This window comes from Ailuropoda melanoleuca, chromosome 12, assembly GCF_002007445.2.
Source record: "Ailuropoda melanoleuca isolate Jingjing chromosome 12, ASM200744v2, whole genome shotgun sequence".
Taxonomy (NCBI): Eukaryota; Metazoa; Chordata; class Mammalia; order Carnivora; family Ursidae; genus Ailuropoda; species Ailuropoda melanoleuca.
This window is the reverse complement of record NC_048229.1, coordinates 26,250,926-26,268,446: the sequence shown is the minus strand read 5'-3', so window position 1 is coordinate 26,268,446 and position 17,521 is coordinate 26,250,926. Positions and strand designations below refer to the sequence as shown.

The 17,521-nt window shown below is 44.9% G+C and overlaps 1 protein-coding gene and 1 pseudogene across 1 annotated transcript in view; both read left to right on the top strand.

Annotated features, from left to right (window-relative positions):
* The window catches only part of NLRP9 (NLR family pyrin domain containing 9), a 49,121-nt gene extending 39,326 nt beyond the window's left edge, over positions 1-9,795 (top strand). The window contains exons 8-12 of the mRNA XM_034639489.1: positions 3,297-3,467; positions 6,106-6,276; positions 7,621-7,791; positions 8,216-8,386; positions 9,323-9,795. Of these exons, the coding sequence (XP_034495380.1) occupies positions 3,297-3,467; positions 6,106-6,276; positions 7,621-7,791; positions 8,216-8,386; positions 9,323-9,455 (817 nt within the window). The 3' untranslated portion in view covers positions 9,456-9,795. The remainder of the gene's footprint in view (positions 1-3,296; positions 3,468-6,105; positions 6,277-7,620; positions 7,792-8,215; positions 8,387-9,322) is intronic.
* A 3,697-nt stretch (positions 9,796-13,492) lies between these two features.
* LOC100482204 lies at positions 13,493-14,463 on the top strand (annotated as a pseudogene).
* The last annotated feature ends 3,058 nt before the right edge of the window (positions 14,464-17,521 follow it).

Below are 17,521 nucleotides of genomic sequence, written 5' to 3'. Positions count from 1 at the left end.
GATGGGAAGCCATTTTCCCCAAATCGTCTCTTCCTCTTGAAAATTACCTGGGATGCCCTTGCCCCTACCACGGTTGGGTGGTTTCTAGACAGGCTCAATCCATGTTTTAGTGGAAAGCGAAATGGGGAGGTCACAGAGGTAGCAGTCAACCAACCCAACTCATGAAACCCACCTGGAGAAAATGCTCTTCTCTCTCCTAGTTCAGGGCCTCTTCTTTGCTGTAACAAATGGATTCACATACACTTGGTTAATTATAACTTGGGTCAAGATTCATCAGGAGACAGAGGCACATTCCGTGCATGAGAGTTGTTTGAACAGACAGGCTTCCTATAGACCCTGTTCTTCACCTGAGCTGTTTCCATATCATGACATATGTTTTCTCTACCCTAGCTCCCTCAACTCAGGGGGAACTTTAAAATTCCTTGGTGTCTTGCTCTACTTTCTATGCCATTTGCCTAGGGTTTTAATATTCCGCTTTAGCATAAGAATTGGGAAACAGATCTAGGAAACCAGGGGTCAAGTGTAGACATTTTGCCTCTTTGGAGCATACCATCTGTATCTTTAACTTCACTTTGTTTTGGGGGTATGAAGTACGCCAAATCAGGTTTTCCTCAGATCATTAGTTCTCAACAGAGGGCAGTTTTGTCCCTCAGGAAATGTCAGCGTCTGGAGACATTTTTGATGGTCATCGCTGCCTTGGGAGGATGCGACAGGCTTATCTAGTGGATGGAGGTCAGGGATGCTGGTCAACATCCCACAGCACGCACGATGGCTCCCACATCAAAGAATTTTCCAGTTCAACATGTCAATAGTGCTGATATTGAGAAACCTGCTCTAGCCTATGAGATGCTTCTTTTTAAGAGTTTTTATTTTTCTTATTTATTTTATTATGTTCAGTTAGCCAATATGTAGTACATCATTAGTTTTTGATGTAATGTTCAACAATCCATTACCTGAGTATAACACCCAGTGCTCATCACAACATGTGCCCTTCTTAATACCCATCACCTGGTTACCCCATCCCCCACCCCCCACCCCTCTGAAGCCCTCAGTTTGTTTCCCAGGGTCCATAGTCTCTCATGGCTCGTGTCCCCCTCTGATTTCCCCCCTTCGTTTTTCCCTCCCTTCCCGTATGGTCCTCCGTACTATTCCTTATGTTCCACAGATAAATGAAACCAAATGATAATTGTCTTTCTCTGCTTGACTTATTTCACTTAGTGTAATCTCCTCCCATTCCATCCATGTTGTTGCAAATGTTGGGTAATCATCCTTTCTGATGGCTGAGTAATATTCCATTGTATATATGGACCACATCTTCTTTATCTATTTGTCTGTTGAAGGGCATCTTGGCTCCTTCCACAGTTTGGCTATTGTGGACATTGCTGCTATGAACATTGGGGTGCACGTGCCCCTTCTTTTCACTACATCTGTATCTTTGGAATAAATACCCAGTAGTGCGATTGCTGGGTCATAGGGTAGCTCTATTTTTAACATCTTGAGGAACCTCCATACTGTTTTCCAGAGTGGTTGTACCAGCTTGCATTTCCACCAACAGTGTAAGAGGGTTCCTCTTTTTCCATATCCTAGCCAACATTTGTTGTTTCCTGTTTTGTTAATTTTTGCCATTCTGACTAGTGTTAGGTGCTATCAGATTGTAGTTTTGATTTGAATTTCCCTGATGGCTAATGATGTTGAACATTTTTTCATGTGTCTGTTAGCCATTTGTATGTCTTCTTTGGAGAAGTGTCTGTTCATATCTTCTGCCCATTTCTTGATTGGATGTTTTGTTTTTTGGGTGTTGAGTTTGAGAAGTTCTTTACAGATCTTGGATACCAGCCCTTTATCTTTATGTCATTTTCAAATATCTTCTCCCATTCCGTGGGTTGCCTTTTAGTTTTGTAGACTTTTCCCTTTGCTATGCAGAAGCTTTTTATCTTGATGAAGTCCCAAAAGTTCATTTTTGCTTTTGTTTCCCTTGCCTTAAGAGATGTATCTTGCAAAAAGTTGCTTTATCCAAGATCGAAGTGATTACTGCCTGTGTTCTCCTCTAGGATTTTGATGGATTCTTGTCTCACATTGAAGTCTTTCATCCATTTAGAGTTTATCTTTGTGTATGGTGTAAGAGAATGGTCAGGTTTCATTCTTCGGCATGTGGCTGTCCAATTTTCCCAGCACCATTTATTGAAGAAACGGTCTTTTTTCCACAGAATATTCTTTCCTGCTTTGTTAAAGATTAGTGGACCATAGAGTTGAGGGTCCATTTCTGGGGTCTCTATTCTCTTCCATTGATCTATGTGTCTGTTTTCGTGCCAGTACCATGCTGTCTTGGTGATCACAGTTTTGTAATATAGCTTGAAGTCAGGCATTGTGATGCCCCCAGCTTTTTTTTTTTCCTCAACTTCCCCCTGGCAATTCAGGGTCTTTCCTGGTTCCATACAAATTTTAGGACTGTTTGTTCCAAATCTATGAAAAATGTCGATTTCATAGGGATTGCATTGAAAGTGTAGATTGCTCTGGGCAGCACAGACATTTTCACAATGTTTATTCTTCTAATCCATGAACATGGGATGTTTTTCCATCTCTTTGTGTATTCTTCCATTTCTTTTATCAGTGTTATGTAGTTTCTAGAGTACAGATCCTTTACCTCTTTGGTTAGGTTTATCCCTAGGTATCTTATGGGCTTTGGTGCTATTGTAAATGGAATCAATTACAGAGTTTTTTATTTTTAGGTCACCTCTACACCCAATGTGGGGCTCGAACTCACAACCCCGAGATCAAGAGTCACATGCTCTACCAACTAGCCAGCCAGGAGCCCCCATGAGATATTCATTTAAGCTGCATTAAGGCTCAGACCAGGGTTTTCCAGCCTCAGAACTATTGCTAGATATTCAGATAATCAGGATTTTTGAGCTTCAGATCATTCTTTGCTGTCGGGGGCTGTCCACAACAACATAAGATGTTGAATATAATCTCTGGTCTCTGTCTACTAGATGCCAATAGCAACCCTCTCCCTACTGTGACAAACAACAATGTGTCCAGACACAGACAAATGTCCCCTTGAGGTGAAAAATCGTTCTCTGTTGTGAACCACTGGCTCAGATTTTCCCCCTAACTTTGGTGGAAAGCAATAAAGGATAAATAAATAAAGTCGTGTAATTACACTTGTGCTTTTAGAGTCTGGAATGTAGATGGCAGATCTGCTGGGGTGAGACTAGAGACTGGGATGTGGTCTGTGGCCAGTTTTGCATGAGCCACTTGAAGCCCATGGTCACACTCCGCATATGTCTCACGTGCAGGTTGGGAATGTGTGATGTCACAACAGAAGCTTGTGAAGACATTGCCTCCGTCCTTGTCTGCAACAAGAAGCTGAAGCTTCTCTCCCTGGTAGAAAACCCCCTGAGGAACGAAGGCATGCTGCTACTGTGTGACGCCCTGAAGCATCCAGACTGTGTGCTGGAGAGACTGCTGTAAGTCTGTCTGGGCACGCGGGCTCGGAGGAGACCGTGGAAGTGTGCACACATGCCCCTCAGTGGTCAAGGGGACCAAATGCTCACTGAGGGAGGCTGTAGAACCCAGACTCTGTAGTCAGACCTGACTCTCCGTGCCTTCGTTGCACCATCCGAAAAACGGGGCCACACAAACACCTCACAGAGGCACCGAGAGTTTGAGTTCAGGAGATTGAGACCTGCCTTAGGTGCCTCACGTCTACTTGAGAGCCCAGTAAATCCTGGTTATCATGAAGAAGGACTGTGCCTTCGACAAACTGGGTGCTGGGGACAGTTGAGACAAGGCATTCATCTGATTCCTTTTAGGAACAGGGTTTGTACATTCTAGGTTATTCTCCAGAGCTGCCGTTTCTGTCCTGCTGCAAACATACAGAGTGCGCTGCTTGCTCTGCCTCAGGCGGTTGACTAGGGCAGCGGTAGAGCGGGTCCTCTGTTTGCCCAGTGAGGCCACATGCGCAGCTTAGTGTTGAATCAGGCGAATGCTGTTGTGCCTTGAAGTGGGGGCAGGTGCAAGAACGCCAGATCCATGGGTGTGCGTGAGTAGTCCAGACACAAAACCGCATTGTGTGCATGTGTGGGTGCATTTAGACACGTGCATCGCACACACGCACACAGTGGCATCTAAGACCGTAGAGGGAAGGAGTGCTCTCACTGACACGACATTCTAGACTGTATAAGAAAAGCAGCAGTATAATATGATCCCAGAACATTAAACACTGAAACCAAACTATGAAAGAAAGAAAGAAAGAAAGAAAGAAAGAAAGAAAGAAAGAAAGAAAGAAAGGAAGGAAGGAAGAAAGAAAAGCTTTGATCTCTAAAGATTAGAATGAAAAATCTTCAAGGGTATGAAAGAAATGACACATTGGAAAGTGGAAAGATTTGGCCATCAGATAACTGTTATTACACAATGAATAGAAGTAACATGCATTCAACTACTGGTAATTAAGATGGGCTGTATTTTTCTAAAGGGTTCTTCAAGATCTATCCCTTAACAGGTTTTTTTGTTTATTTGTTTTATGCACTTGAATCTTTATTCCTTAAAAATAAGTGGAATTTAAGAAACAAAGCAAAGAGACAAATGAAGGGAAAAAAGAGACAAAAAAGCAGACTCTTAAATACAGAGAACAAACTGGTGGTTTCCGGAGGGGAGGTGGGGGGATGGGTGACGTTATGAAGGAGGTGATGGCGATCAAGGGCACAGTAACCGTGATTAGCACTGCGTAATGGATGGAATTGTTGAATCACTCTATCGTACACCTGAAACTATTATAACACTGTATATTATACTTCAATAAAAAAAATTTTTAATGAAAGACCACTAAACATGCAGGAATGTCAGTAGTAATTTTAAAAGCAAAAATGTTCAACAAAATGACACACTTTACAACAAACGCACAAAATTTTGAAATCTATTTCACTTGGCCAGGATTCTGCAAAATGGACAAGTTTATACTATGATTTGGCAGTATTAATTTGTTGTTTATTTTCAAAGTCAGCAAATAAGTCAAAGTGAAATGAAAAGTCTTAATAGTAACCTCAGCACTTCAAAAAAAATTTTTTTTGGTGCAAGGTAGTAATTCAGTATAACTTAAATTGGCAGAAAGTGTAAAGAATGCAAGTGGAGATACTCCGGGAGTGGAAAGAGTAGCAAAGATACTGAAGATTATATTATGCAACCATTAAAGTATTAGTGAATTTTCAAAATACTGGAAAATGCTTATTTCATTGAAAAAAGTATGAATTATGTGCCCATTGTCTGATTTCAAAGATGAGAAGACAGGAAGGAAAACCCATCACAGGTGAGCTCTGTTTGCTTATCGGCGACTTATGCTTTCTTCCTGCCAAAGGTCACGCTCAGGGGTCCCCTGAAGCCCAGGTAAGCAGCTGGAATGAGTGTGGGGCTGGGTGGGGGTGCTGGTGAGCTAGGAAGCAGCTGCCCCTCCCACAGGGGAGTTTCTGTTCCCCTCCACCATGTGACCATCTGCCATGGAATTCCAAGTAGCTGGCTTGTCTGTGGGAGGTAGAATTGTGGAATTCCATGTGAAATCTCTTGGTTCTTAAATATTGGCTGCTAATTTTTTAAAAAGATGTTCAACATAATGTCACCTAAATTCACTATATCCAGGGGTGACGTTGGGTGGTGAGCTTCCAGGTTGCGACTTGCATCTTCTGCTTTCCACTATTTTCCAAATTTCCGACAGTGCGTATACAAGAACTCAGAACCAAAAAACTAATTTTTAAATATTTTAAAAGAAAAATCATGTCAAGTAGGACGTCATCCAGCACATTGCACCAAATAATAAACATGCCATGTCATGGAGAAGGGATGACTTTGGCTCAGCTGATGGCGATGATGATGGCGATCTGACTTGGGACTGGAATCTGAGATTCTGTTTCCCAGTTGGAGATGCCCTATTCCATATTCCACATCCTTGCTCCTGTGTTTCTGCAGCTGCTGCACGTTCTAACCTTCTTACTTTTCTCAGGTGACCATGGAGTGGGAGGAATGACTTGCAAGGTTTGCATGTGGCTTCACGAAACTCTTACAAGACGAGCTTGAGCGGGTTGACCAGTTGAGTGTGTGTGTGTGTCTTTGCAGGCTGATGTGCTGTTGCCTTACCTCTGTGGCCTGTGACTACCTCTCCGAAGCCCTTCTGTGCAACACATCCCTGTCCTTTCTCGATCTGGGGTCAAATTTCCTGGAAGATAAAGGAGTGGCATCTCTTTGTGAGACACTGAAGCACCCACATTGCAACATCGAGCAGTTGGGGTACGGCGGGCTATGATCCGCATGAATGTCAGAGTTCCTTTTTCGGATATCAGCATCCTGGGAAGGAAATGGGAAGGGGTAAAATCATGGGGTCTGCTGAAAGAAAGCAAGGCTAAACGTTGACCCCGCCTAATACTCGTGGGAGTGTCCAGTGGTGCTGACGTGTGTGAGCTCGACCAAAGAGCTTGACAGGACTTGGTAGGATATGCTACTCTGGAGTAGGGTCTCTGGCCTCCAGAAGACCAGTAATGGAGTCCCAAGTGCCCTGGGCTGGCTGGGCCAACTTGTGAGGGTGCCTCACCTCTCTTCCAGTGTGACATGAGGATAATTATGTTTCCCACGTCAAAGAATCAAGGTGACCCACGGGAATAATGCGTGGAAAGGAATGTTACCAACGACTTGCCCAAAACAAGCATGCAGTCAGTGATGGCGGGAGGCTTATAGCATAGAGATCATTCACGGCTCTCCTGGGCACTGGAAACTCTTCTGGGTAGTTAAGATGAATTGGTAAATGAAATGCTCCAGTATCTCTGTTTCCATGGAAGTCAATTTTATGGAGTGTCACATGCACACACTCACGCACACACGAGTGTGGGCTGCAACTATGTGTGTACATATGATGGTTTCTCAATCTCAGCGCTATTGACATTTTGGCCTTGATCATTCCTTGTGGGGAGCGGCTGTCCTGTGCTTTGTATGTAGGACGTTTAACACCATCTCTGGCTCCTACCCACTAGATGTCAGTAGTACCCTCTCTCCCAGTGTGGCAAACCAAAATGACAGGCATGGCCGATGTCCCCTGGGGTGGGGAGGAGAGACAAAAATCATTCCCATTTGAGAACCACAGACACACAGACACACACAGACACACACACACACACGTATATGCCAGACATATACGTATATGTGTGTGTATGTATGCGTGCACACATATCAGACTGATGAATATATGTATACCTTGTTAGCAGGTGGGAAGTGCTGCAGGGAGCTCGGAGGTGGGACAGAGACTGGGGACATGAGACTATATAAAATTTTCAGGGAGGTCCTCACCAAGGTGACATTTGTGCGATTTGGAGGAAGTGAGGGAGTAAGCCCAGTGCTATTTGGGCAGGAGCAATCAGCGAGGACGGGAGCAGATGCCCCGCGGGAGCAGAGACAGGCAGCAGAATTGCCGCCTAGTGTGTTGGGCAGGACGGTGGAGGAACTGTGATGTCATGAAATCATCACCATCACCATCTCAGAAGCACTTGGGCACTTCCTCCTTCATATGGATAAATGAAAACAAGCCAAGCCGTGCGAGATGGGACCTCATGATTGTGTCTGTTGGTGTGTATTTCCCCCCAGGCTGGAGGATTGTTACCTCACTTCTGTCTGTTGTAAGGACCTCTCTGCTGTTCTTGTTGGCAATGAAAAACTGAAGACCCTGAAACTAGGGAGCAATGACATCCAAGACGTGGGTGTCGAGCAGTTATGTGAAGCTCTGAAACATCCAGACTGCAAAGTAGAGAATCTGGGGTGAGTGTCCACGGAGTGCCTTTATGAGAAGGCGTACCTATTTCAAGAACAGGAAAACCTTGAGGATTAGGGAACGTACGTAAGGGAAGCAAGTTTAAGAACAAGTGTGTCCGGAACGATGTGGTAAGTAAAATGCCATTCGGTGAAGCCAGGGCTTGCTCGACTTTGGCTCTATTGACATTTGGGACTGGGTGGTTCTTTGCTGTGGTGGGGCAGGGGGCTGTCCTGCTCATTGTACGATATTCAGCAGCATCCCTGGCTTCTCTCTGTCCATGAGATGCCAGTTTTACTCCCCTAGCGTGTCCCCCCCGGGGCCCATTGGCTCTGGTGAGAGCCACCGGTCTGGACTGTGAAGTCCCTTGCTCAGAGGCACGGAGCTCAGCCTCTCACAGTGCTGTGCCTTCTGTGTCCTTCCCCGTTGCAGGCTGGAAATGTGTCAGCTCACCAGTGCCTGCTGCGGGGCCCTGGCCTCGGCTCTGTCTGTCTGCAGGTCCCTGAAGAGCCTCAATCTGGACTGGATCGGCTTGGACCGTGCCGGGGCGCTGGTGCTCTGTGAAGCCCTGAGCCACCCGGACTGTGCCCTGCGGCAGCTCGGGTGAGTGGATGTCCTTTCCCTCAGGGTGAGGTTAGCCCACGGTAGGTTTTCCCAGGCTTGGCATGACTGGCATTTGAGTCGACAGTCGTTTGCTGTGGGGGGCGGTCCTGCACATTGAACAGCATCCCTGGCCTCTCCCTGCATGTGACATGCCCGGAGCGCCTTCCCCTGCTCCTGGCGATCAAAAACGGGAACTTCAAAGCTGCTCATAGACAAGATTTCAGTTGTTCTCACCACAAAAAAGAACCTATGATAACGTGACACGGTGAGATGTTAGCGAATGCTAAATTGGCCGTCATCCGCAATATAGAGAGGTAGCCAGCCAATGCGTCGTAGGCCTTAACCTTATCCAGTGGTCTATGTCCATTATATCTCAATAAAATAATACTAAATTAGTTGAAAATTAAAACAGAATAGCTATGACATCCATTCCCTGAAATAAAAAAACAAACGTCTCCTGACCTTGTCAAATGTCCCCTGAGGGGCAGACCTGCCCCAGGCGAGAACCGTTGCCCTGCGGTCAACACCGCCTCCCGCTCACAGTCCCATAAAGGTGGAACATCAGCTCAGACAGGGCGGCTGGGTCTAGAAAGGGCGAGCCTTTCTGACCCAGAAGCACTTTCCTAGAAGCGCAGCTGTCAGCGTCGTTCCGAACGTCATATTTGCCCGTGAAGTGTTATGTATCTGACATCCGTAGGATGACTATTTGGGTGCCCTCCATACCCAGGCCCTTGGATGACATGCTGGGGAACAGAGTGGATCACATCCCTGTTCTCCACGTTCCTACCCTCTAGGACAGATACGCCCTTTCTTTGCACACTCACAGCGATTTTCCCAGTCACTTCCAGGGAAGAATGGCTTGGAAGTAGGCACTGGGACGTAGAGAGGCAAACGATCACTTGTAAAGTCAAGAAAACTTTATTTCTATTTTCCCAGGCTGCGCAAATCTCCTTTTGACAAGGATATCCAGATGCTGCTCACAGCTGTGGAAGAGAACAATCCCCGCCTGACCATTTCCCACCTACTCTGGGTCAGTGAAGAGTATAGGATTAGGGGTGTGCCCACCTGATGGGGGAACACCTCGAGTCGTCTACTCCCAAAGGCTTCTCCCTGGTCACAGTGGGCCTTCTCCTCCCAGCACACCCGGTCCTGAAAACTGTACTTCATGGCGGTGGGGGCTGTGATTTCAGGCCTGTCCCTTTACGGTGTCCCGGCGGTATAGCTGCGGATGTGCCATCCGTGCCTAACCCCCCGCCCCGTCCCCACCTTTAAACTTCCCGTCTTACCTTGTGAGAGTTAGAGGAATACATTAAATGGATGAACACTTTGGAAAGCATGACTTTAGTTTCTTAGTGAGTGTCTTGGGATGTGGGAGCTTGGATTTGAAGGAACCACAATCCTTTGACAATTTTGACTTAGAAGACATGGTAGAATGTCTCTATAGATTCTAGATTTTATTGCTGTCATTACATTGAGCACCCACCAAACTTTCCATTTTTAGTTTGTGCAAATTTGCATTCGATCAGTTTCATGGTCTAATAAAAAAACACATTTCCAAATCTCTACTTATCCTTTAGAATATGCCACTCCCATAGCTTTTTAAAAAAAATTCAGTATTCTCTTTTCCAAATGTTACACAGTTTGATCCAATATACATAAATACCTCATTGTCTTAATTAAACATTGCCTGGTTTTCTGTTGCCTCTATAAGAAATTGTTCATGCCTTGTTGACCCTGTATAGAACTTAGTTTTTGTTGAGTATCATTTTGAAAACTTTTAACTTACTATTTTTCAGAGCAGTTTTATGTCTACCGCAAAAATGAGAAGAAGGTACAGAGGTTTTCCGCACATGCCCTGACCCTGCATATGCCCATGGTTGATCTAAGGACTTGACAAATCCCAGTCATGATCCATCCCACTTGTGCTGTCTTTGTTGTTGCTATTGCTGGAATTGGCAAGCTTACTCTAAAAATAATGTGAACATGCAAAAAATTAGAATATCCAAACCAATCTTGAAAAATAACTAATTGGTTGACTTGCCATAATTCACATTCGTATGATTCATCTCATCTATCTTGTGAATTTTCTCTTTATTATTTTGCCCAATTTTCTATCTGGCTTTTGGCTTTTTCTTGATTTTAAATAATTCTGATGCTATCCCTCTCTCTGTGCTATATAGTACTTCCCCTTGAATCTTGTCTGTGCATCCAGGAATACTTCTTCCCAGGGAAAACTCTGAAAATAAAGGACAGGCTAGTTGACCAATGAGGGACAAGGGAGCAGTGCTCTCTGAGTGATTTGGGAAGCATATAGTGAGCTCTTGGGGAGTCACGTGGACATCAGAGAAGCTCACGGGTTCTGAGGTAGGACAGACTAGCTTCAAGTGGGAAATTCTCCAGATGTAGGCAAGGTGGGGCCATAAGTAGCAGGAATTGTGGTATTTAAGTCAAGAGAGAGACCAGTTTCCAGATCAAATGGAGATGTTCAATATGAGCCAATCATGGTGTCAGCCTGATTCTGGAAACAGGAGAGCACTGAGGAAATGCCCATTTGGAAATACTGTAAGAGGAACACTTGACCCAACATCGAGTTTCCTTTTTTTTGGTGATTTATGACTGTTTATTATTATTATTATTATTATTATTATGTTCAGTTAGCCAACATATAGTACGTCATGAGTTTTTGATGTAGTGTTCAATGATTCGTTAGTTGTGTATCACACCCAGTGCTCATCCCAACACACGCCCTCCTTAATACCCATCACCTGGTTACCCCATCCCCTGACCCCCTCCCTTCTGAAACCCTCAGTTTGTTTCCCAGAGTCCATCCATTGAGTTTCAATTCCGCTATAGATGGCAACTTTGACTCTGAACTTAGATTCCTCCAGAGGGAGCATAGAAACATTTCTCTGCCTGCTGTTCAGCTTTTCAGGAACTTTCCATTAATTACCAAAAATTACCATTAATTACCAGAAGTGGCTGGTAAAGACTTGCAATGGGGATAAAATTTGCTTCTCATTAGAGACGCCCTGGACTCTCCATGCAGACAGTGTCACTGAGACACAGCTCACGTGTTAATGACATCTCTGTGGGGAGATCCAGTCTAGGAACCCTGTCCCTATAACTGTGGCTCATCCTCTGACACTTCCATGCATGGAACTCTGGAGCAAGGACCAGCCAGGTGAGTGCTTCCCTATGTTCAGTCTCAGGGCAAAAACCAGGAGACAAGAAGTCTCCAATGGGAGAGGAGCTCAGAACGGGGTTTGTGTAGAAATGCTGTGGAGGACAGCTTCTACCCCTGCCTGCGCTCTGGCTGGGCTGGTGGCTGGTGGGCATGTGCCAGGGAGTGTCTGTGGGTGGGACCATGGTGGAGAGAGTGACTGTAGGTCTCTGTGTCCTAGGGTCATTGACAACGAGAGAGAAAAAAGACGAGATCTCTTTGGAATCTGAGCCAAGCTTTGGATGAACAGAGTCCCTGACCTCCTCAACCACGTACAAAAGTCTGCTGATTTCCTCAGACCTGACGGGTTCTCAGGCTTGTGTGTGAATACGCGTAGAAAACCGACGTGGAGAGTTCGGGCTATAACTTCAAAATCTTGATGGAAATAAGGTCCATTGATATACACAGAGAAAAACGGTCTGTGGTGTGATGATATTATGATTTAATGACCCATTTTTTTTTTTCCTTTCTGAAATCCTACTGCAGTAGGATTCCTCTGGAGATTTTTGGGGTCATTCTTCTTTGTTTTGTAGTGTGTGTGTTACTCTGTGAGGCATCAAGGAGAGAGAAACAAATGTGAGATGAATTATATTTAATTTTCACGTCTCAGAAGTAGTTTGGTGGGACACACCTGACCCCCTTTTCCCCTCTGACATTGTACTACCTCTCCTTCACGTCACTGGTGGTGCCGTAACCAAAACACGGAGACAGACGTCCTGTACCACAGCCGTTGTTTCTACTGCTACTATTACTGCTTCTAACAGTATCGGGAGCCAACTGTGGTTTGGCCACCGTGATCAACAGTTGACAGGAAATTCACATTGTGGTCACTCTGAGGTCATTCTAGGGTCATGTTGTATTATCAGAAGGCTACTGATTTTTTGGAAGGTATATCATACCCAGTCATTCTGATGCATGATATTAGGCATTCTCAAAAGCTGAGTGTTGATTTTCTTGCAATTTTAATGCGTTATATAATCTTATACATTTGAACATGACGCGGCCTTTGTCTACTTCACTGTCTTAGGTTAACGAATTATGGTGACAAAACAATCATAAATTCTAAGAGGGGTGCAGTACTCCCACCTCCTTTCACTTATTTATTTACTAAGTGCATGTTTACTTGACACTTTTCGTGGGTCAATCATATTTTTTCGTAAGACAAGCATGGTTCTTAAGTTCAAGTTAGTTTACATTCTGGGGAAGAGTCAGAACATAATAGTAAATACAAACCGTGAGAGACTCTTTTTTTTTTTTTTTTAAAGATTTTATTTATTTATTCGACAGAGACTGAGACAGCCAGCGAGAGAGGGAACACAAGCAGGGGGAGTGGGAGAGGAAGAAGCAGGCTCATAGCGGAGGAGCCTGATGTGGGGCTCGATCCCATAATGCTGGGATCACGCCCTGAGCTGAAGGCAGATGCTTAACCGCTGTGCCACCCAGACGCCCCATCTGTGAGAGACTCTTAACTCCAGGAACTAAACTGAGGGTTGCTGGAGGGGAGGGGGAGTGGAGGATGGGGTAACTGGGTGACGGACATTAAGGAAGGCACGTGGTGTGATGAGCACGGGGTGTTACATGCAGCTGGTGAAGCCCTGACCTCTGCCTCCGAAACTGATAATACACTACATGTGAATTTGTTGTGTTTAAGTAAAATAAAATTTTTAAAAAAGTAAATAGAAGTACAAAGTAATAATGTGAAATTGCGAAGTTGGTGTCTATGGCCTGTTCTCCTGGTCGAGTCTCCTGTGGAATATGGCTGTGCCTCCCTTTTCAGGAGAAGAAAAGGCCCAGGATCCCTTTCTGAGGTCCTGTAACTAAGAAGAGTCCTCATGAGGCACGAACAGAGCCTACTCGTTACTCTAGGCCACTTTGAACTGTTTACCATGTGTTTGCAGAGCAATGCCCTGAGAATCACAGGAGAAGAGGCTCTGAAAACCATCTTGCTTTTCCAGATGGGCATTGGAGCTCTGGCCAATGTCACCCTCTTCTTCCGTAACTTCTCTCCAGTCTTGCATGGACACGAGCAGAGGCCTCCCCACAGGATTCTCACCCACATGGCGGTAGCCAATCTCTTGGTTTTTCTCTCTGCCGGGACTCCCTACAAGATGGCGGCTTTTGTCTTGAGGAAGCCCCTGTCCAGTCTTGGGTGTGAATTTGTGTATTACATACAGAGAGCCGCTCGCAGCACCCTCTGTGCTCCACCTGCGGCCTGAGCACCTATCAGATCTTGACACTCATCCCGGGGCGGGTGGTGTGGACGGTGCTCAGAGGACAAGCCCCCAAGGTCGTTGGTCCTTCCTGTTGCATCTGCTGGATGGTCAGTGTCTTAATAAACACCTGTGTTCCCACGAAAGTCACTGGTGCACAGGAAGTGGGAAATAGTACCGATTCCGAGGGGCAGTGGTTCTGCTCATCCTCGAGTCCCAGTGCAAGCTCTGTCGTCCTGTGGGCTGTCTCTGATGCCACGTGTTTTGGCCTCATGGTCTGGTCCAGCAGCTCCACGGTACTGCTCCTGCACGGGCACCACGAGAGAGTGCGGTGTATTCACACCCCCGACGGCCCCCCGGAGACCAGAGCTGCCCACGCCATCCTGATGCTGGTGGCCGCCTTTGTCACTTTTATGTGCTGAATTCCATTGTTGCTTTTTATGTCACTGCCTATTTAGATTTCTATCTGGGTTGATACAGACCTCTAGTATCTTGGCTTTATGTTGCCCTGCTTTTAGCCCCTTCCTGCTGATCCTTCGCAACCCTGAGGCTCCCAGGTCCCGCTCTTGAGTTGTTAGAAATCAGATGTAAGTGTGTGGAAGACAGCTTTGGTGACCACCGTGATCTCTCTATTTAGGGACCACTTACTCGGCATTTACTCGGCACCAGTGTTTTATACAACCTTCACGGCGATCTTAGAGGGTAATTCTGATACTTTGGGGCTGCCTTGGGACCTCAAAGTCAACTCACAAATTATAAGCTTGAAACAGACACACAAAACTGTTAAGGAAACATGACTCCCCCTACCGGTGCAACTGTTGAAACAAAGCCCCTTTCTTCAGGAATCATCAGTGTTTCTGCAAATGTTATCGTGGTGGGCACGCTGAACCCCTGGCATACAGCGGTACACAATCCAGGATTGATACAGGTAAATGCTGCTCCAGGGAGAGCAGAGGCTTTGTTTCGCGGATGCAGGTAAGAAACCTGGCAGATGGAGAGGTCTTTTCTGCCTGACTTTGTTACCGCATTTCACTCCTATTTCTCTAATATGCTGTAGTATGACACAGAAAATCAATGTTGTCCAGTTGGTTGCTTTGCCTTTATACCTTGTGGGTTTTCTTTACGTGGCTGACCCTCAGTGAAGTTCACTGAGTGGATAAATGAAGTAATATTAAGGAAGGTTACAGCTGCCATCTGTACGTTTGTCGCTTGGATTTTCTAGTCTATCGTTGAAATACAGAAACTGGGGACTCAATTTTTTCTTTGCCCCATCTGCTTTTTTCTCTCTTTATTTTTCTTTTTGCCTCCTTTTGGGACAGTCTGGTATTTTTTAAATTAATGGTGTTAAGGTCTAAGTATTTTTAGTGATTGTTGTAGTTTTATTTTATTTTTTATTATTTTTTAATTATGTTCAATTAGCCAACATATAATAATACACCATTAGTTTTTGTTGTATTCAACGATTCATTAGTTGTGTATAACACCCGGTGCTCATCCCAACACGTGCCCTCCTCAATACGCATCACCCGGTTACCCCATCCCCCAGCCCACCTCCCTTCTGTAACCCTCAGTTTGTTTCCCAGAGTCCAGAGTCTCTGATGATTTGTCTCCCTTTTTATTTTCTTTCCATTCAGCTTTCCCTCCTTTCCCCTATTGTCCTCTGTGTTATTCCTCATGTTCCATGTATGAGTGAAATCATATGATAATTGTCTTTCTCTCCTTGACTTATTTCACTTAGCATAACCCGTTCCAGTTCCATGCACATCAATGCAAATGGTAGGTAATCATTCTTTCTGATGACTGAGTGATATTCCATTGTATATATAAACCACATCTTCTTTCTCCATTCATCTGTTGAAGGGCATCTCGGATCCTTCCACAGTTTGGCTCTTGTGGACGCTGCTGGTTGGAGCTGTTTTAAAGTGGATTTCTAAGGTATTGCCTTCTGGTTAGAACTACTGTTGACCATTTCACAGATTATGTAAGAATTTTATAATACTGTAATTCCATATACCTTATAATGCTTTATGATATTGTTTTTATAAATTTTTATTCTACCTATGTTATTACTCACAATTAATGCTATTATTTTGGCTGTCATGAGCCAGCTGTCTTAGAGAAAATAAGAAATGATAAAAGTATAGATTGCACGTGCATCCACACGATTGCCAGTTCTGCTGATAATCTTCTGTGTGTGTTTTCCTCTGGTATAATTTTTCTTCAATATGAAGCACCTCCTTTAGCTTTTTTGAAGCACAGATTTGCTCCATGCCAGTTATTTCAGTATTTATCTAAATATATCTTTATTTCACTGTTTTTCCCATTAGATTATACAAAATGCCTATTTGAGAAAAGGTAATAAAATGTGATCAATAATAAAAATGTATTTAGCCATATCCAACCTCATCTTAAAAATTGAGAAATTCAATGCCTTTGCATTAATTTTATTTTAAAAATTAAGTTGAAATCATTTCAAATATACATAATTTTCCTTACCCCGATACCCCAAGAGTTAACACTTTACTGCATTTGAGTACATTTTATTCTGTCATCACCTTTTTTCCCTGAACCACTTGGAAGCAATGTGTGTACATGGCACACCCCGTCCTGAACTCACTAGTGTGATTCCCTACAACAGACACCCTCCTGCAACAGCAACGTACTGTCCTCTGATTGAAAAAATCGGTATAGACACAGCAGCACTGCTCTGTCTGCGGGTCATGCTCGGATTTTCCAACAGATCCAAAACATCTCCTTTTCCTTTCTGGCCGGGATTCCCCACCAGGAACGTGTGCTTTGTGGCCGTGTCTCTTCCTTCTTCTCCAGTCTCGAGCTGTTCGGCTGACTTTCCCTTTCTTTCACCCCCTCGCCCTACTTTGTTCTGTTGAATGACCCTCCCCGTGGGTCTCTCTGGGCTTCCTTGAGACCAGACTCAGCTCACACTTCCTCGGCAGGAGGACCTGGGAAATGCTGCCGCGCTCTCCCAGTGCTTCACACGAGGCCACGCACGGCGTTCATCGCGCTGATGGTGCTGATGTTCGTCTCGATCACCTGCTCAGCTTGGCATCTGCCAAGTCTCTCCATCTTATGTTTACCATTTGGTCTTTGCCACTGATTTAGCGCATCATGGGGAGATGTCCTGAGACCGTCCCGCTATGCTGTTGCTCGTCACCTTACACTCACCTGCTCGGCTATCACAGCTCCCGTTGGAACAACCAACAATAGGATGGCTCTCTAACACCAGCCCTCAATGTTCATTAGTAGGAATCTACTGAAGGAAAACGCTTCCCTTCACCCCATGTATTTATTAGTCATTCATTCTCTTTTATTCATGTCCACAGGATTCCTAAATTCCTGTATGATTCAATGTATTGCATTGTGATGCCATGATTATCTGTTTTCATGTTCATGTCGTCCCCGATTGGCCGGCGGAAGATCGGTACAGCTGCACGATTTCACAAGAGGAATCATTGCAGGCTCATCTCGTGCTGTTCCGGACGTAGCCCTGGTATCCACCCCTGCACCAGAGAAATCCGATCCCTTCAGTGGAGGTCAGTTGCTGGAAACCCAGACCTGCTTTTAGCTTTGTGTGTTGCTACCAGTGTGCCAATGCTTCTGGGACCTCTCAGCAAAAAGCTCAGACTGAGGGCTCATAGCTGTGCACACACATGTGTGTGTCATGAACTCGGAGTTACTCACAGATGA